This window comes from Symphalangus syndactylus, chromosome 11 (assembly GCF_028878055.3).
Source record: "Symphalangus syndactylus isolate Jambi chromosome 11, NHGRI_mSymSyn1-v2.1_pri, whole genome shotgun sequence".
Classification (NCBI taxonomy): Eukaryota; Metazoa; Chordata; class Mammalia; order Primates; family Hylobatidae; genus Symphalangus; species Symphalangus syndactylus.
Genome location: NC_072433.2, coordinates 21,259,254 through 21,279,545, shown reverse-complemented (window position 1 = coordinate 21,279,545; position 20,292 = coordinate 21,259,254). Strand labels below are relative to the sequence as shown.

The window sequence follows — 20,292 nt, the reverse complement described above, 5'->3', positions numbered from 1 at the left end:
GAATCGCATCGCTTCCCATAGAAATGGTCACAACACAGAAACCCGAGGTGGCAGAGTAGGAAAGCCGAGTTGAGTTCTAGTTCCGTACTTAACTGGTATGATTTAAACCCACGTTTGTCTCTAAAATGGGGATAAAACTTACCTCACAAGGTAATATAAAGGTCAAACTAATTTCTATGCCAAAACACTATGTTATTACAAAGGAAGTTTATGTATTCTTTGGGCATAATTTGGCCACAAGGAATTTCTTTCCGTTCCATTGCTTCTATGTTGGCCACATCACCAAGCACCTCAGGACAGAAAGATGTGCGCTCGGCTTGCACTAACTGGCCTTTCTCCTTCTGTTCAGTTTAACCTGCTGTTTGGATGCAGCATCTCTGACTACCAGACATTTTTCAGCTCAGCAGTGACTGTTGTTGGTCTCCTGATGGGAATTTCTCACCAAGAGGAGGTAAAAATAATAATGTTTCCTCACAGAATTCTATTTAATATATTGAACAAGGAAAATTGGGGGGTCCTTATGAAAACAGCCCCCCCACTGTACACTGGAAAAGGGGGAAAATTCCAGTCCTTTGCTCTTCTGCTTTATGGTACTTGCTATGCATACAGCATTTACATGGCTGTTGCTTTCAGAAATCTGCCCTTTCCTAAGCACTCAGTCCCTCCTTCCTCACTTCTTGTGTCCTTAATGTTATTGGCAAAGGACACTGGGCCGAAGCTTGTGCTCTTGTGCTTGGCCAGATTAACATGATTCTCTGCTTCTCAATGGCCCTTTGAAAGTGCGCTAACAGGGTAGGGTAAGCTGGTTCAAGCCATGAGAGGCCAAGAAGGGGAGGACTGCTTGAGGCCAAGAATTTGAGACCAGCCTGGGCAACACAGTGAGACTCTGCCTCTACTAAAAATAAAAAATAAAAATTAGCTAGGTGTGGTGGCATGCACCTGTAGTCCTAGCCACTCAAGAGGCTGAGGAGAGAGAATCCTGTGAGCCCAGGAGTTGGAGGCTGCAGTGAGCCATGATCATGCCACTGCACTCCAGACCCTATGTCTATTTAAAAAAAAAAAAAAGGCCAGGTGCAGTGGCTCACACCTGTAATCCCAACGCTTTTGGGAAGCCAAGGCCAGCAGATCACTTTTGAGGTCAGGAGTTTGAGACCAGCCTGGCCAACATGGTGAAACCCTGTCTCTAATAAAAACACAAGAATTAGCCAGGCGTGGTGGTGCACATCTGTAATCCCAGCTGCTTGGAGGCTGATGCAGGAAAATCGCCTTAACCTAGGAGGCGGAGGTTGCAGTGAGCTGAGATTGTGCCACTGCACTCCAGCCTGGGCAAGAGAGTGAGACTGTGTCTCAAAAAAAAAAAAAAAAAAAAAGTGACATAATGGAAGTGACAAAGAATTAGGAAGGTACAGTTCTAAGAGAAACTGCGTTACTTCTGTTCAGTTAATAAATACTCACTTCAGAGAGCCTATTATTTCCTCCCAGGAACTACCAACAGAAATCCCTGCCTTCCTCCTCAACATATAAAGTAGGAAACCCAAATGAGGCATTGGGCTCCAAACACTAGTATGTAAAGGGTAGATATGATCAAGCGAGGAAAAACCTGCCATTTAAGCAGTGAAACTGGCAAGATTTTGATCATGGGTGATCATTCTGATGATCTAGAATTCCAAAATTAAACTAATTAAAATAGGTAGGTTCAGTTTCTAATGTATCTGCAGGGTCCGCATCCACAGATTCAACCAATCCCAGAATGAAAATATTTGAAAGGTAACAATAAAAAATAACACACATCTTAAAATACAGTAGAAGAGTCAGGCATGGTAGCATGTACCTGTAGTAGTTCCAGTTACTTAGGAGGCCAAAGTGAAAAGATTGCTTGAGCTCAAGAGTGAGGATGCAATGAGCTATTATCATGCCACTGCCCTCTGAGCGAGACTGTCTCCCAGAAAAAACCACAAACTGGTATAACAACTATTTTACGTAGCAGTTACACTATAAAGTACCAGAGGTAATCCAAAGATTATTTCAAATATAAGAGAGATGTATATAGAGTTTATGCAAATACTATGCCATTTTTAAAAAGGAACTTTTTGAGCCGGGCACAGTGGCTCACGCCTGTAATCCCAGCACTCTGGGAGGCCAAGGTGGGGCTGATCACTTGAGGTCAGGAGTTCAAGACCAGCCGGGCCAACATGGTGAAAACCCGTCTCTACTAAAATACAAAAATTAGCCAGGCATGGTGGTGGGAACCTGTAATCCCAGCCACTCAGGAGGCTGACTCAGGAGAATCGCTTGAACCTGGGAGGTGGAGGTTGCAGTGAGCCAAGACCACACCACTGCACTCCATCCAGCCTGGGTGACAGCAAGACCATCCCACAAAAAAAAAAAAAAAAAAAAAAAAAAAAAAAAAAAAAAAAAAAAAAAAAAAAAAAAGTGGGGTAGAAGACACTTTCTTAACCTTCAGGGAAGCTTGCAATTAAAATAATAATAATAAAAATAAGGGACTTAAGCATCCTCAGATTTTGGTACCTGTGGGGGCCCTGGAGCCAATCTCTTTCAGATACTGAGGGACAACTGTAACTGCTATTTTGGCTGACGAGGTTGTATTCTGTTGTGGTCCTAGCTCCAATAACTAGGGGATGAGCCTTTGCCACTGGAGCACTTCGTATCCTAAAGCTGTGAAGGAAGTAATCAGAATAACAAACTTTTGCTGACACCTCCTTTTGGGGATAAAAAACGAACTTTTCTGCTTTGGATGTAATTGTACATAAAAATATAGTAAACAAAAAAAAGTAAAAAGCATTAAAAAACAAGAGTAAACAAAAAAGAGTAAACAGAGTAAAATTGTACATAAAAATAAGCTTATTGGAAATAAGTCTTATATCACAAACTCAGAGATTGCCCGCATTATCTGGTTGACCTGAAATTGTTATAATAAGCATTTTTAAGTAGGTAACAGTTTGGTACTTGAAAATATTTTGCCATATAGGAGATTTCCATCAGGGTGGCGTTGACTGTAATCATCCCCTCTGTTGGGATATTTTTAAACAGTGCCCTAGTGGCAACAATGAATGGGCCAATACCAAGGGAAAATAAATACCATTTGTTGAAAAAGAACATCTAAATTTTAAACAATTTTTGTTATGGGAACCATTCTAGTAAGCCCAGAACTTGATATTTATGCAGAAAAGTAAAGAATGGCAGAACTCAATGCTTATACCTTTAAAAATGACAATGGAAAAAAAAATACTAAAAAGCCAGTTTTCTGTGGCCAACCCGTTAACTTTTATTGGAATGCTCCTGTGTTTAGGGTTGTAGTTTCTTGATAAGGCAGAGACAGTTTGCATTCTCACTGGTATGCATTTATTCTTTCAATGTTTGCTCACCCCCCTTTTAGCTTCCATGATTAGATGTATTTTTTGCCAAAACTCATGTGACATTTGAATCATTTCCAATTCCACTGTAACTCACCTGTTTTCTTGTGAAAGCCCTGTAGTCACAATTATCTTAACCTCCTTAAAATCAGTCATTCCTGCTCTTCTGTCCCTTTAAAAGTATTTTCCTTCTTAATATCTTTTGCCTTGCTCCCCAAGTTTCCGTCGGATAAGCTTTTCTTCTGATAAGATCCCAAACGTTAGCATATAGCTTATGTTTGTAAAGTACAAACTAAATTGTCAGTCACTGCAAGTGTTCTTATTGTTTTCCCAGGTTTTCGCTTTAGACCCAGTCCTGGGCACCTTTCTGATCCTCACCAGTGTCACCTTGATGGTACTTGTGGTAATTAATCTTTTCGTTTCTGCCATTCTCATGGCCTTTGGAAAAGAAAGAAAGTCGCTTAAGGTAGGTAACTAAAAGATAAACTAGCATGCTGTTATATCACTGGGAAAGCTCCACTGTAACTGCCCCTAAGATTACGGGCTGACATAATTTATAATGCACAGTATCATATTCCCTTTATTAGTTTCAAAAGCTCTGCCAGCTATCTTCCTAGGAAACCCAATTTATAAGACTACATAATATTCTATAGCCACTGTCCTATAAATTGTTGGCTCTCAACCATTAGTTAGATAGTGGAAACACTCCAATGCCTGACTGCAAATTATTAAAGAAATAGTATCTTTACATTTACTAATTTTTAAAAAATCTTTGGTACTTTTTTTACTCTCGTATTAGCAGTAATTTCAATTTTCTCTTTTCTCTTTTTGTCTTCAATACTCAGAAAGAAGCTGCACTAATAGATACGCTGCTACAGAAGCTCTCAAATTTGTTAGCAATCAGTCAGCCCCAAAAAACCTCATCTGGGCAAGCAGCCGTGACAGCAATGGGCAGTGACACTGAAGTTTTAGATGAACTACCTTAATCCTGTTATCTCCTACTTGGCTTAGTATTTCTTAGAATATTACTACTTATCTTTGCATGGCATAGCTTTAAAATTATAATATACTTTGTTTTTAATTCTGTAAGTCAGGAATCAAAATCCCCTTGGTCCCAAGTTCTTATGGATCTTGGCACTGTCAAGATAGGATTAACAATGCAAGAATACTATGAGACAAACTAGCTCTGCTGCCAAGCAGCAAGTAACAGAACACTCACCACCTATGGCCCAGGATGGCTGCAGGAAATGAAGGAGTCAGAAGTGAGCTCACTGCAACTTACTAAAAATAAACATCCAAGGATGACACATGGCAGATGCGGAGCCCTGCCACTGAGGAGGACCAAGCAAATTCACAGATGCTATCTGGGCTATCTAAATACAGAGATCAAAATGAGCTCTGCACTGCTCCAGGAATCCTAAAGGTAAGGGCTGGTTTACATGAATCACTTGGTTAAAATATTCTCCACTCAAATCCGGATTTATACTTCATCATCTGACCAAACAGTAGAGAAAGCAGGACACAGGATCTTTAACTTTATTAGCAGCTACTGAGCTACAGAATACAAACCAACTGAAAACATTAAAGAAACACTGCCTGAAACAAGTATGTACAGGTATACTACACAGAAGCAAAAGCTGTATCATCCAATCCCAAAGCCACCCCTGTGGGGAAGGATGACCTTAGCTATGGGCCAAAGGAGTAACAGAAGTTACGACACAAGAGTCCCATCCATCCAGGAAAGCAGTGAACAACTACAGCCACATGGGCACCAAAAATTTATCTGAGATTAGTTTGAAAGGTTCCATGAATCAAAGTTTTCAAATGAAAACAGGTACCCCTCTTTTCCTGTAGGCTTTCCAGCTCACTACCCAAAAGACTTGAGTACTTCTATTAAGGCAGCTGGAAGCCCACCCTAGACTTGAATGGCAACTTGTCCTTTCTCTGCCAGTAATGCAATCCAACACAATATGCTACAGGGAAAACAGAATTTCCACGGTGCCGCCCTCTGGTATAAGGGAAACAGCACTCAAAGCAAAAGGCCACAGAGGGCTCCCTGAGAATCCAGTACAACTAAATGAGGCCTTCAACTGTCGAGACAAACTTTGCAACTGGATCCCGGTGTGACAGTGCCCTGCAGCGAGGAGTAGTGTATATGCCAATGAGAGAGCCCAGCTTCCAGGAACCGTTACAATGGTGTCCTGAGTCATTTTCTCCCTCCCACTTTCAATCGAGAGTGAGAAAACACACACTGTGGCCTTCTCACTCACCACAATCCCCCTGGACAGAGGGGTTTGTTTCTAAGTCTGGAACCTCAACACGAGGCTAGGATGCTTCACAACGTGCTCTCTCCCACTGTCTAGCCATCTTTGGTGGTCTCCCCAGTGCTTCCCCATCCTCACACTCCTGTGGAGGGACCATGGGATCACTCTGACAGGAAACGGACAAGCACAGCTGCCAGGAGCCTGTTGCTCCGGCCTCAATCTCCAGTTGTTAGTCTCAGGATCAACAGAGAACTGGAAAGCAGCAGAATCTGGAGGAGCAGGAAGAGAGCCCAGAGGAGGAGTGTTGTGCTGAGTGACGGTTAACAGATGAAACGGAATTTCATGGAGATTCTTTGTTACAAGGAGAAATTGCTCAGTCTCAACTCCCAGAACGTGAAAGTTGCCTGGTTTAAGAGACCTATGTTTTCTTTTTCAGCTCTTCAAACCTTCGGGAAAGATCATCGAAGTCAATGTCTTCAGATGCTGAGGTGCTGGCACCAGCAGATGCAGTTGGTAGTGTGTCTGGCACAGATGGCAACTCTGGTAGGACAAAGTTGTCATAGTTATCCGCAGGTCTGGAAGGAAGCTTTGCAGAGGCTTCTGGCTTGGGTCCAGGACCTAATTAGGGCAAGGAGCACAACGCTACAAACACCAGAGAAATGACTCAGATCCCCTTTGAGAAATGACTCAGATCCCCTTTGGCAGTAAAAATGAAATGATCAAAATACAGGAGAAAACCTTAGTTCACGAACTTTTTTTTTTTTTTTTTTTTGAGACTGAGTCTTGCTCTGTCACCCAGGCTGGAGTGCAGTGGTGTGATCTCGGCTCACTGCACCTCTGCCTCCTGGGTTCAAGCAATTCTCCTGCCTCAGCCTCTTGAGTAGCTGGGATTACAGGCACGTGCCACCACACCTGGCTAATTTTTGTATTTTTAGTAAAGACAGGGTTTCACCAGTTTGGCCAGGCTGGTCTTGAACTCCTGATCTCAAGTGATCCACACACCTCAGTCTCCCAAAGTGCTGGATTACAGGTGTGAGCCACCCCACCTGGCTAAAAAAAATTTTAATTCTGGAGGCTAACAAACACTTCAATGACAGTTAATATCTACATTTTCTAATTAGGGTTGAATCCTATCTGTTTTACTTTCCTGTGGTGAGAAAAAAAGTTTAAGGGAAATCAAAGTGGGATACATGGGGCCACATCCACAGAGCAATCCACTGTTCCCTTTCATAAGGTCTGCTCCTTTACCAACTAAGTCCAAGGAGTGATAATAGGATTCTGCTAGAACAAACATTGCTTCCTTAAGAACCAACATTCTTTAGGGATTGGGGACAAAGTTTTTTAAAGGAATATAATGTCCCCAAGTTATTTGTTGTAATAGTCTGATCTGTATTTCTAGTCTTCCATATCTAGTATTTTATATTAAGATCATGCCCCCACACACACCTACTGTATGTTTCCACAAGTTCTAGATTCAGGAAAACTAAATTACAAAAAAAATCAAAATAGTGCTCTGACTCTGGAGGGAAGGGCAGAGTTGACTGGCAACAAGGGAACTTTGAGGTAAGAGTAACATTGTATACCTTGATCAGAGTGGAATTGTGTGTGTATACACTTAAAATGTATGGGTTTGCTGGGCGTGGTGGCTCACGCCTGTAATCCCAGCACTTTGGGAGGCCAAGGTGAGCAGATCACAAGGTCAGGAGATCAAGACCATCCTGGCTAACATGGTGAAACCCCGTCTCTACTAAAAATACAGAAAAAAAATTAGCCAGGCGTGGTGGGGGACGCCTGTAGTCCCAGCTACTTGGGAGGCTGAGGCAGGAGAATGGCGTGAACCCAGGAGGTGGAGCATGCAATAGGCCAAGATCACACCACTGCATTCCAGCCTGGGTGACAGAGCAAGACTCTGTCCAAAAAAAAAAAAAAATGAGTCTTTTTAAAATGTCAATTGTATCTCCATAAGACAACTAATTTTATTTTTATTTTATTCTTTTTAGACGGAGTCTCACTCTGTTGCCCAGGATGGAGTGCAGAGGCATAATCTTGGCTCACTGCAACCTCTGCCTCCCGGGTTCAAGCGAGTCTTCTGCCTCAGCTTCCTGAGTAGCTGGGATTACAGGCGCCTGCCACCACGCCCAGCTAATTTGTGTATTTTTAGTAGGGACAGGGTTTCACCATGTTGACCAGGCTGGTCTTGAACACCTGACCTCAAGTGATCCGCCCACCTCAGCCTCCCAAGGTGCTGGGATTACAGGCGTGAGCCACCGCACCCGGCCTGTAATTTTAAAAAAGTATTCTTCCCTCTGGTTTTTGCTGGTAGGTAGTATCTTAATTTTTGTTTTTTAATACAGGGCCTCATTTTTGTCACCCAAGCTGGAGTACAATGATAGGTCACTGTAACCTTGAACTCCTGGGCTAAGAACACCTCTTGAGTAGTTGTGACCACAGGTCCGCACCACCAAGCCCAGATGAGTTTTTTTAAATTTTTTTGTGGAAACAAGGATCTTGCCCAGGCTGGTCTCAAACTCCTGGCCTCAAGTGATCCTCCTGCCTCAGCTTCCCAAAGTGCTTGGATTACAAATGTGAATCACCACACCTGGCCAGTACTTTTTTAATTGAGTAGATAGCTACATGAACATGTTTGCTTTGTAAAATTCACTGAGCTGGCCAGGTACTGTGGCTCATGCCTGTAATCTCAGCACTTTGGGAGGCTGAGGTGGACGGATCAGGAGTTCAAGACCAGCCTGACCAACATGGTGAAACCCCGTCTCTACTAAAAATACAAAAATTAACTGGGTGTGGTGGCGTGCGCCTATAATCCCAGCTACTCAGGAGGCTGACGCAGGAGAACAGCTTGAACCCGGGAGGTGGAGGCTGCAGTGAGCCAAGACTGTGCCACCACACTCCAGTCTGGGCAACAGAGCGAGACTGTCTCAAAAAAAAAAGAAAAAAAAAAAAAAATCGGCTGGGCACAGTGGTTCACGACTGTAATCCAAGCACTTTGGGAGGCCAAGGTGGGCAGATCACAAGGTCAGGAGATCAAAACCATCCTGGCTAACAAGGTGAAACCCCGTCTCTACTAAAAATACAAAAAAATTAGCCGGGCATGGTGGCAGGCACCTATAGTCCCAGCTACTCAGAAGGCTGAGGCAGGAGAATGGCATGAACCTGGGAGGCAGAGCTTGCAGTGAGCAGAGATCACTCCACTGCACTCCAGCCTGGACGACAGAGCAAGACTCCATCTCAAAAAAAAAAAAAAAAAAATCACTGAGCTATACACTTAGGATTTGTACTTACTTTCTCCTCAACATCTCTTTAATGCCACAACTTAAATTTTGGTATTTTGACGCACAATGGAAGTTGAAGCAGCAATAATATACAGAAGTCAAGCATGACTGAAAAAACCAGAAGGATGAAAAAGAATAGTGACACCACTGACAAAGAGGGAACCTGGGAGCTTCTTTTGGGCTAGGGAAAATCTTTTATCTTTGGAAGCAGGATATCCTGAGTTCTATTTTAGCATTTGGGAAGAGAACAGGGCATGTAGATAGAACTCCATGGACATGGAAACAGTCTCTAAGGGAGGAACAATAATGAGAAAAACAGCAGAGGGTTCAGCACTGAGCTCTGAAGGTTTCTGATTGGTACTACTCACCAACAATCTGTGCAGAAGAGGTATCAGCATTAATGTCATCTACCTAAAACACAAAGATTGTTACCAGAGGAGACAGCAATGGCATCACTGGAGAAAGTACTGGTGTAGGCCCCTGTGTTTCCAAAAGCTAAGTTGCTCACCAAATGCAACAGAGCCTGTTCCAAAGAAACTGCCCCTGCATTTCTTCCAATCAATCAGGCAGATACTATGTAGAATTCCTTTGATTTTAACTAAGACACAGTCTCGTTCTGTCACCCAGGCTGGAGTGCAGTGGTACAATCACGGCTCACCACAGCCTCCACTTCCTGGGCTCCAGACATTGCCCCGCCTCAGCCTCCCACATAGCTGGGACCATAGGCGTGCAGCACTATGCCTGGCCATTTTTTGTATTTTGGGTAGAGACAGGGTTTCGCCATGTTGCCCAGGCTGGTTTCGAACGCCTGCCTAAGCCTCCCAAAGTGCTGGGATTACAGGCGTGAGCCACCACGCCCAGCCCCATGTTGAATTCTTAACTGCCAAGCAGAGAAAAAAAATCCTTACCATACTAAGACAACTTTAATGATACTTTCACCTTTGGGCAAAGGGAAAGCATTCCTGAATATATCTGTAAGAACCAAGTCCTCAAATACTGATGAAGATTTTCAACCTCATTCCAACCAACAGCTGTGGGTTATGTAACACATGCAAAACCAAAGCATGAGAAAAACTCAGGCCCAAGGTAGAACACATCAGCTATAGATGGAAACCAAAGGAAAGAACAGAAAGCAAGCTCAGGAACAGGAAGATCTTCCTAGATGAGTAATTTACATAGCAAATGCCACACCAATTTGTTTCTCAGTAAAATACTAGATGGAGACAGGTCTCAAAAGGCCTACAGTACCTGAAGAAACAAGGCTGGTCAAAAACAAGTAACCTGAACCACCTACAGTTCGAGGTATTATCATATTAGCTATTCATTAGCAAGTTTTAACTAGAATACTAAAATGTGAAATCGATGCTATCGGCCGACATGTAACTGGACATTTCTGATTAAGATAAATCTGGTCACTCTTCCTTTACATGTGTTGAGAACACATAGGACTAATATTTTAATAACTATGATATTTTAGCACCACGACTGTATCAGCTCAATGTGATTATCTGCCTAGTCAGTCAAAACAACTGGTTAAGTGCCCACATAGAGCACTACAACTTTCTAAGAAATCTGCAGTTCCTTCCTGATTCCTGGCTTAACTGCAGACAAAGCATTGCCACCAATGATACTGCTATCACCACCACTCCCCATTTCCAGGGTAGTATTATAAAGCAACACAAGAATCCCAAAGCAAAAATGATGACGGTACTAGGAGTTGATCAAAACTCTGCCTTCCCTGTGGTCATTATTTTGCTCGATCTTCATGGCATTCACTCTTCTGTTGCTTATAAAAGAGGCTCAGGCACTTACAGATTCATACGATGGGGGAGTTGCTGGTATCTGAGGTGGATGAATATTGGGAAAGGCCTGATAAGTCCCCACTGGCAGTCCATTGAAATCTGACTGTAAGAGGAGAAAGGCAACATCAGAGATACTGCCTCCAGTTTGCAATCTCGAAGGTTTGGGTATGGGAAAGGAGAAAGAAATACATTTATCCTTAAAAATGCCCAAAAGGACCACATGTGGTCAGGATTCCAGATTTTTAAAGATCTATAGCCAAAGGCTATTCTTTATTTAATCAAGTGCTTTAGTGTTTACAAGGGAAAACTCTAATGAGACGTTCTTACTAGCAATGAACATCTTATCTACAAAGGTTTTTCTGCCTGGTAATAATTGGTGGTTTACTCATTTGTGGAAAAAGCTACTAGTATGACTGTAACAGATCCCAAAGATATTCAGTAAACCTATATGAAAAGTGTTTTTCTAGCACCAACTCTATAGATTTTCCTACAGCTGAACTATAAGACCTTCTCTGAATCCAATGATTTTTTTCCCCACAAGATGACTGCCAGCTAATACCAAATGTTCTTACTGCTAGCGACTCCTGACAACCTGCGATTCCTGAGTGTGTTCACAGAGCCAACTTGTCATCTATAACATTTTCTAAAGCTTACATCCACACTTATGTATACTTACTGGTCCCTTTGGCAGTGGATATGAGAAAGGTGTATTTGCAGATGGCATAGGCATGGGCATGGGCATTGGCACCATTCCATCAGGTCCACCAACTGGTGCTGTGAAGCCACCACCCCCTCCTCTTCCAGGGCCTCCTTTCTTCACATCGTCTGTGAATCCAACATCAATAAGATCTGTCTCTACCCCAGGAGGAGCTTCTGCCTGAGAAAAAATGAGAAACCCAGGTCATTAACCCATGTCCAAAGCCAGGTTCCCCAGAAAGCGGAGTCTGAGATGGAGATTAGCATAAAGCAAGTTTACTGGAGTGCTTCTGGGATCAACACTGGTGGGGGAAGAAAAGGCAGAGTTAGGTGGAAGGAGAAGCTGGGCTGCAACACAGTCACAACAAAGGCCTCAGCCAATTCCCCAATGACTTCTGCAGCTGGAATGGGCCTGATGGTGTTTCCAACTGTGGGTAATAGGGATGTCTGAGCAGTATACACCAAAGCATCCACCACACCCCACTGACCTTAACTGGTGGATGATTTTTTTTTTTTTTTTTTGAGACAGAGTCTCACTCTGTCGCCCAGGCTGGAGTGCAGTGGCACAATCTTGGCTCACCGCAAGCTCTTCCACCTCCTGGGTTCATGCCATTCTCCTGCCTCAGCCTCCCGAGTAGCTGGGATTACAGGTGCCCAACACCACGCCCGGCTAATTTTTTGTATTTTTAGTAGAGACAAGGTTTTGCCGTGTTAGCCAGGATGGTCTCGATCTCGTGACCCGCCCACCTTGGCCTCCCAAAGTACTGGGATTACAGGCGTGAGCCACCGCACCTGGCCAAGTGGTGGATGATTTTTTTATCCCTGTATCCTCAGCTTTCTGTGCACTATCAGACACATGGTGGGTACCCAATAAATGTTTCGGGAACTGTTTGGGTCTTGGCGCATTTCTTGCTATCAACAGGAGGTTTCTCAATTCCTGAAGTTCACCAAAAAGTAGCAATAATAGTGCCATTTTACATTTGTATCAAGGTTTCGACCCTCTCAAAGTGTTGTCATTCATCTAATTCCTTAAGTACCCTGTGAGATATGCAGGCACATTTATTGTCAAAAAGGTACTAACTGGACAAAGGCTTAAACTCACACAAATTAAAGTTAGTGCAAAGAATATGGTTTTTTTTTGGTTTTTTTTTTTTCCAAAGAAGGTCATACCTACAAACTCATTTTTCTTTGTATTCTGGGATAAACTTACCATGACCACAGAGTCAGGTTCATAGGGTACATTGTAATTCTTTGCAATTTCAATCAGGTATCTCTCCACCAGGATTTTGGGTGGGGCTTCCACACTCAGCTTGTGCATTAGCTGTAAATAAAAAGACCCAGGGCTAAGATGTATCTATACCAACCAGCCTAATCCTCACCTCACTATGTGAAGTTAGCTCCTCTCATTTTACAGGTAATATTGAGGGAAAAAAAGGTTCAGAGCAGTTTTTTTTTTCAGAGTCACAAGATACATCAGAGGACCCAAGTCTCTCTTTCACATTCTCATTACACATGACCCAGATGCTGGCAAAAGACGAAACTGCTGCCTTCCACAGTTCAATTCATCCACCCTTCTCCCCACCTCACTTCCAACCTTCACAAATGACACAAGGTGCAAAGTGGGGAAGCAGAGTCAGGAATGACAGCAACCAGAGGAATTGGGCAGGTGTAAGGATTGGACCACACTGCCAGCCACACAGCTGTCCTCCTCGCCCCACTATGAAAGGTGAAACCCCATACTGAGCCATACAGTGGTACCGACTAGAATTGCCACAGGCGGTACAATAAACTGCTCCCACACACTGCTTTCATGTTTACCAAGTATGTTCATTACCCTGTCATTCACAGTTCCAATCTGGTTGGTCCTACATAGCTTGCCATATTCCTTGCTATACTTGGCACAGAGCTGATCAGCAACCTAAAAAGAAAAAAGACAGTAAATAAAAATAGAGACCACGCCAACAGACTGCTTTAAGCTTCCTCCTGGCAACAGTAAACACACGTCTATTACAAGATTTCCAAAACACTGGAGTCTGCAAAACCTTAAGGGGTATGCATTAATCCACTATTTGTTCACCCATCCATCCATCCAATGAGCAGCACTCAAGTGCCAAACACTATCATAAGTATTATACAATATAAAGAAAATGAACAAAACAGATACTGTTCCCATTCTTATAGTCTTACATTAATCAAATTGTACAAAGTAAAATTTCCTCTTCAAAATTATCCTTCTTGTTAAAGAATAAACCATAAGTGTTAGAAATAAGTTTCTTTTAAAAGACTAACTTCCTTCAAGCCTCCTCGCTTTGTGCTAATAACTCTTTGTTAAGCCGTATCCTATGTAGCTGTTAAATATAAGATATACATTCTATGTCCTTGTACTTTAACCAAGATATCTGTGCTAGATGTGCTCACAGGCATGTCCCAGCTCGCACCCTATGCCCCTTCCTTATTTGGGAATGTTAGTATTTTTCTAAGTCTTTTCATAAGCAACTTCCTCTTTTCCTTTGTTCTCCCTTGCATATATCTATTTTAAAAAGTTTTAAAACCTTTAGCCAAATGGGTGTAGCCCAGACTGTGAGGTCCAGTTCCAGCCAATGGAATCAGGACACAGCAGTAGGGTCCAGATGTGTAGGATATAAATATTTTTACCCACTTTGTTCAGTGTGCTCTCACCATTGTTCCATCTGCGAGGAGCACCCCTTCTGCAGAAGGTAAAAATTGCCTTGCTGAAATAAATTTATATTTGAGTGCTATTTCTTTATGGCACTGGGGAACAAGCATTTCTAACAAAATAATCACACAGATAAAGGTACAACTGCAGCTACAATAAGTGATACCAAGGGAAGGTGCACCATGCTATCACCAGCTTCTAACAGCAGAATCAAATCTGATCAGAAAAGTCAGGTAAGGCTTCCTGAAGGAAGTGATGCTTTGCTGAGATTTAAAGGATGACTAAGGCAGGCATCGTGGCTCATGCCTATAATCCCAACACTTTGTGAGGCTGAGGCAGGCTGATCACTTGAGCTCAGGTTTCAAGACCAGCCTGGGCAACATAGCAAAACCCTAGTCTCTACTTTTAAAAGATACAAAAATTAGCTGGGCATGGTGGTGTGCACCTGTTGTCTCAGCTACTCAGGGGGCTGAGGTGGGAGGATGATCAGTTGAGCCCAGGAATCCGAGGCTGCAGTGAGGCAAGATCGTGCCACTGCACTCCAGCCTGGGTGACAGATCAAGACCCTGTCTCAAATAATAGATTAAAGGATGACTAGGAGTTAACTAAATAGGGAAGGAAGCGCAGTCCAGGAAAACAAAACAGCAGTGCAAAGGCCTCTGGTGGAAACATACATGCTCAGTTCTCAAGCCTGCAATCAGCCAGTGAGCCTCTAGTGCAGAGGCCAAGGAGTGTGGTAGGAAACGAAAAAGGGAGGTGGGAGCCAGACAATGCAGGACCATTAGGCTGTATCAGGGAGTTTTGTTTCTATCACAAGAGCAACAGAAAGCTACTAATGGGCTTTAAAGCAAGAGGTCGTGACAGGATCAGAGCTGTGCTTTGGACAAAACCCTCAGGTGGTTCTGATGGAATGGTGAATAGATTAAAAGAAGCCAAAGTAGGAATAGGAAGAATATTCAAGAAGCTACTCTCATTTCCAGACAGGAAACAACAGTAGCATTGGACCAGAGTGGTCCCAACATTCCAGAAGCCCAGTAGGAGAGTTCTCACTGTTCATTATTTACACTTTCACGGGTACCTGACACCTACAATGTAAATGGCATTTGTCTTTTATGGTTTTTGTTTTGGCTGGTTTATACTACACAGAGATTTTTTTATTGACATTAATTTATCACTCTAGGCCGGGTGCAGTGGCTCATGCTTGTAATCCCAGCACTTTGGGAGGCTGAGGCGGGTGGATCACATGGTCAGGAGATCAAGACCATGGTGAAACCTCGTCTCTACTAAAAATACAAAAAATTAGCCGGGCGTGGTGGCGGACGCCTGTAGTCCCAGCTACTTGGAGAGGCTGAGGCAGGAGAATGGTGTGAACCTGGGAGGTGGAGCTTGCAGTGAGCCGAGATTGCGCCACTGCACTCCAGCCTGGGCGACAGAGCAAGACTCCGTCTCAAAAAAAAAAAAAAAAAATTTATCACTCTGTTTATGGCTTTTGAGTTTTGTAACATATTTAAGCCTTTTCCAAAATTAATTTTAAAGGAGTATAGAAGAGACCAAAAACGGCTGAACATGGTGGCTCACGCCTGTAATCCCAACACTTTGGGAGGCCAAGGCGGGTGGATCACGAGGTCAGGAGTTCGAGACCAGCCTGGTCAACATGATTAAACCCTGTCTCTACTAAAAATACAAAAAATTAGCTGGGCATGGTAGCGGGTGCCTGTAATCCCAGCTACTCAGGACGATGAGGCAGAAGAATCGCTTGAACCCAGGAGGCAGAGGTTGCAGTGAGCCAAAATTGTACCACTGCACTCCAGCCCAGGTGACAGTGCAAGACTCCATCTCAAAAAAAAAAAGTCTACATAACAATCAGTTGCCTCTACTGTCCCTCTTCTCTGCCCACAAAACTCAATTACTCTCCCTGGTACCCTATTGGACTATCAGAGGTTTATTCTCTGGGGGGAGTAAACTAAAGGGACTCGAGTCTACACACAGGAGACAACAGTGATACTTACAACAGAAGAATTAAGTGTAAGTCTTCTATATATCAAATAGATTTTTGGCTTCCTTCTCCACTGGGCTCTCAGAAATGCTGGCAGCCAGCTTATACACTCTAGACAGAAGATAGGAGGATTCTGGAGAAAACGACCAACCCAAGGCAAGATGACTAGTTCCTCACAGTCTGGAATTCCTCCAAATAAGAGCTTAGCCAGATCACTCAGCAATGAAGGCATCTGGCAGTAAAAACCCACCCATGCACACAGAGGTTCCAATCTTCTTTTTAGTGCCTCACTCTTAAATGTAAACCGACAGCCAAGGACCAGTAAATCTTTGGAAAAGCCTCTACTATAAAACTAAGAAATAGGAAAAATGAACTTGAGAGAAACAGAAGTTTAAAAATAAACTATAATTAATATCCTCAGAGACTTAAAAAACATTGTAGCCATGAAACAAATTATAAAAAATATTCAGAGAATTAAAAAGAGCTCTTGAAAAAAACCTAGAAAACAAGGAAATCTCAGTAGATGGGTTGAGAAATAAGAATCAGACAGTCTCCTAGGAAATAAAACAGAAAGGCAAAGATGCAGAAAATAGAAAACAACACAACTGAATTTGTATCCTAGGAATCAGTACCACATCCATGTTGTGATGTGCAATTTTCTGGTTAATGTCTGTCTCTTCTGCTGGACTCTAAGCTGCAGACTCGAGTATGGCAGGTGCCATATTTTGTTCACCACTGTTATCCCCAGCACTTACATAGCTCATACAATTTATTTAATAAATATTTGTGGAATTAATAAATAAAGCAAAAATATCTGTCACCTTAATGTTATTTTAACTTTACTGGTTTACAGTTGTATAAGAACTTTTCTATTTGCATAGAGTTAAATAACATTAATTTAAGACAAAACTGGAGATACACAAAACTTTGCTCCTTAAAAAAACTGCTCAAGTTTGCAAAACACTATTCTATTCTAGGATATAAGGCTGAAAAGGAGAAACAAATTTACAAAACCTATTTTCAAAAGCAACATAAGAATGGTACAAAATATCTGGTCAAATCAGCAGAAGTAACTTATATTAACCATCCTTTCTAACAATATGAAAAGCTACAGACATCACTGAAACTATTTGTACTCACTATTTTCAACTCAGCCACTTCTGACTGGAGTCGAGGAGCAGCCCAGATCAATGTAGACACAGATTCAGCCAGACCAGAATCTAGTTCCCTAATCAAGGAAAAAAATGAATACAACATTCTTTAAAACAAACCAACAAAATCCTAGCTTGTTTCATATACTGTATAGCCTCCGAAGCTATTCTGTGAATCTCACTAGATTCTCACAGTAACTCTAGGCTTCTAGCCATTTTCGTGATCTTACTTTACTTTTGGAGAAACTCAAAACTACGGAACAAGCCCAAGGCCATGAAGTCGGAAAATGGTCGAGCCAAGATTCAAATTTAGGCTTCTCAGTTTCAGATTCTGTATTTTCTTTTTAACAGGCCTTTAAGCAACTGTTAGGAAGCAGATCCTTGGGCATGTGAAATAGTCCCTTAATGCAGAAAGAGATCATATTACTCCTTTCTCAAATTCCAGAAGTGATTTAGGTCTCTGAATCAAAATAGCTTACTTCATAGACTGGATAAGGCCAAACCGAGCCAGCAGCAGGTCACAGTACAGCTCCAGGATCTCCATGGCCTCCACGAGGTAGTCTTCCCGGATAATGTGCTCCACACGGATCCGAGCTCGTTCATCTTTCCCAGCAGCCAGATAGTCAGCAATCTCCTTCCTTGCTTTCTGGGCCAGTTCCGCTAAGACACAAATCCCACTCCAATCTCACAGCAGTAGAGCACTTGCATCTGGCCTACAGGCCAATCTCTCCCCAACAGGAAGAACTGGGTGTTTCTACTACATCCTAGCTCCTCTCCTTTAGCAAATCTAATCCCATCCCCTCTACTGTAGAATTTGCTACTCTGTCTAGGTGAGAAAATATAGCTCATGTGACTTGACATTCCCAACTTAGGAGTCAGGTGACCTAATGCCACAACAACAGAATATGTCCCTTTCTCTGCAAAAAAGGTACTCAGTCACAAAGGGCAGACATGCATCCAAAGCTTAAAAGATAGGATCCCAGGGTGGGCATGGTAGCTCACGCCTGTAATCCCAGCACTTTGGGAGGCCGAGGCAGGCGGATGACTTTGAGGTCATGAGTGCAAGACCAGCCTGGCCAACGTGGTGAAATCCTGTCTCTACTAAAAGCATGAAAATTAGCCAGGTGTGGTGACACACACCTGTAATCCCAGCTACTCGGGAGGCTGAGGCACAAGAATCGCTTGAACCCAGGAGGTGGAGGCTGCAGTGAGCCGAGATCACACCACTGCACTCCATCCTGGGCGACACAGTGAGACCGTGTCTCAACAAAAACAACAAAAAAAGATATGATCCCTAAGACTTCATAGTACTGGCCTGAAAGACCCAATACTGGGGTGCTAGTATCCAGTGATTTATTTTTGGGGAAAAAAAGTACACTACTCACTTTTCTTTTTCTCCAATAGTTTAAGGCGATTTATGACTAATCTCAAATTCACTCTTAAGCGCTCAGCTTTAAATCCAGAGCCCAGCATGCTGTGCTGTTCCTCCTAGAAACAGAAGAAGCACAATGACTATTTTCAAGTCAACATTAGCTCAGGAACTAACACCTCTTAGGGGTGAATCATGTGAAACAAAAACAGAGTGTTTTTCTAATACAGGAAAATGACATGATCTAATTCACATTTTTTACAGATTGTTTTGGCTGTTGTAAAGAAAACTGATTGGGGAAGGATAATACCGGGAGCAGGAAGACCAATGGGAAGGCTATTATAATCATCCAGACAAGAGATGGTAATAGCTCAGACTAGGGTGGTTAGCACTGTCAGCAACTGGATTTGAAATCTACTTTAAAGGCACAGCTGAAAGAATTTGGTGACAGATGAAATTAATACTGAGATATTGGCATGGAGGTGGTGTGATAAAAAGATAAAAAAGCAGAAGGGCTCCCTACTTCTCCCAAAAAAATCTCAACAGGGATGGCAATGGGGAAAGATGATCAAATTTAGACCCATGATTGAAAATATTTTCATCTTAACTCCCCAAATCCTGCCAACAAGTCTCAGTCTTTGGGGAAAAGCTAGTACCCAAGAGTACAGAAATATCATTGACATCTACTCATGTACAGAGTTACACAAAGAGGTGAAAAGTCCAAGAAAAAAACTGCTCTACAAAATTCTACAACAGAAGGCTCTTTACCAGGAATTTCACTGAATAGCAGAGTTACAGTCAACAAAACCACCCCTCCTCTACCCACAAGACTTTAGGTTATACCATTGTGCACTGACCACTGTGCATTCTATTTCAAAACAGCACAATTTCTATTTCTCTAAATTTAAATTCTGGACTCAAACTTAAAAACATGTAATATCCAAACAAAAGATAGGTCAAACAAAGTAACTGAAGAACAGACAAATCAAAAGAGCACCAAAGAAAGAAAGAGCAGTAGGAATAGTACTGTCTACTAGTGAATTAACCACTAATAAAAAACATCAGACGTGTTTTCCTTTTGTAAAATTGCCCCCAAAAGCCTTTACCCTACATTTAAGAATTAACCTAAGTCCCAGGTTAAAATGGGGCTTTTATGTCATCAAGTATCTGGAATCCAGTAATTAAATTACGTTCAATCCATGCAGTAAGTATTTACTGATTACATGTATGTCAGACATTGGCTTGATGGAGATAAAAAGCATAAATTAAGGTACAGTCCTGGCTGGGTGTGGCGGCTCACATCTGCAATCCCAGCACTTTGGGAGGCCGAGGTGGGCAGTCCATGAGGTCAGGAGATGGAAACCATCCTGGCCAACATGGTGAAACCCCATCTCTCCTAAAAATACAAAAAAAAAAATTAGCTGGGCGTGGTGACGCACAACTGTAGTCCCAGCTACACGGGAGGCTGAGACAGGAGAATCGCTTGAACCCGGGAGGTTGAGGTTGCAGTGAGCCAAGATCATGCACTCCAGCCTGGAGAAGGAGCAACACTCTGTCTCAAAAAAAAAAAAAAAAAAAAAAAAAAAAAAAAAAAAAAAAAGGTACAACCCCTGTCTTCAAAGGAACCTGTATTCTACTGGAAAAACAACAAACAAACAACAAAAACTGGCCGG

General features: G+C 42.5%; 2 protein-coding genes across 9 annotated transcripts in view; one reads left to right on the top strand and one right to left on the bottom strand.

Moving 5' to 3' along the window:
- The window catches only part of PKD1L3 (polycystin 1 like 3, transient receptor potential channel interacting), an 84,052-nt gene extending 79,088 nt beyond the window's left edge, over positions 1–4,964 (top strand). The window contains 3 exon segments of the mRNA XM_055298487.2: positions 350–451; positions 3,709–3,840; positions 4,220–4,964. Of these exon segments, the coding sequence (XP_055154462.1) occupies positions 350–451; positions 3,709–3,840; positions 4,220–4,360 (375 nt within the window). The 3' untranslated portion in view covers positions 4,361–4,964.
- IST1 (IST1 factor associated with ESCRT-III) overlaps positions 4,897–20,292 on the bottom strand; it is a 35,703-nt gene continuing 20,307 nt past the window's right edge. Inside the window, exons 2-10 of one of the 8 annotated variants that reach the window (XM_055298512.2) lie at positions 18,636–18,738; positions 17,730–17,910; positions 17,240–17,327; positions 13,261–13,344; positions 12,637–12,747; positions 11,407–11,607; positions 10,741–10,833; positions 9,297–9,339; positions 4,897–6,256 (exon numbers count right to left, since the gene is read on the bottom strand). In XM_055298512.2, coding sequence (XP_055154487.1) covers positions 6,057–6,256; positions 9,297–9,339; positions 10,741–10,833; positions 11,407–11,607; positions 12,637–12,747; positions 13,261–13,344; positions 17,240–17,327; positions 17,730–17,910; positions 18,636–18,723 — 1,089 coding nt within the window. In that variant the 5' untranslated portion in view covers positions 18,724–18,738 and the 3' untranslated portion in view covers positions 4,897–6,056. Of the gene's footprint in view, positions 6,257–9,296; positions 9,340–10,736; positions 10,834–11,406; positions 11,608–12,636; positions 12,748–13,260; positions 13,345–16,112; positions 16,264–17,239; positions 17,328–17,729; positions 17,911–18,635; positions 18,739–20,292 lie in introns of those variants that run through there. The other 7 variants (XM_055298515.2, XM_055298513.2, XM_063611705.1 and 4 more) reach the window with 7 other exon arrangements.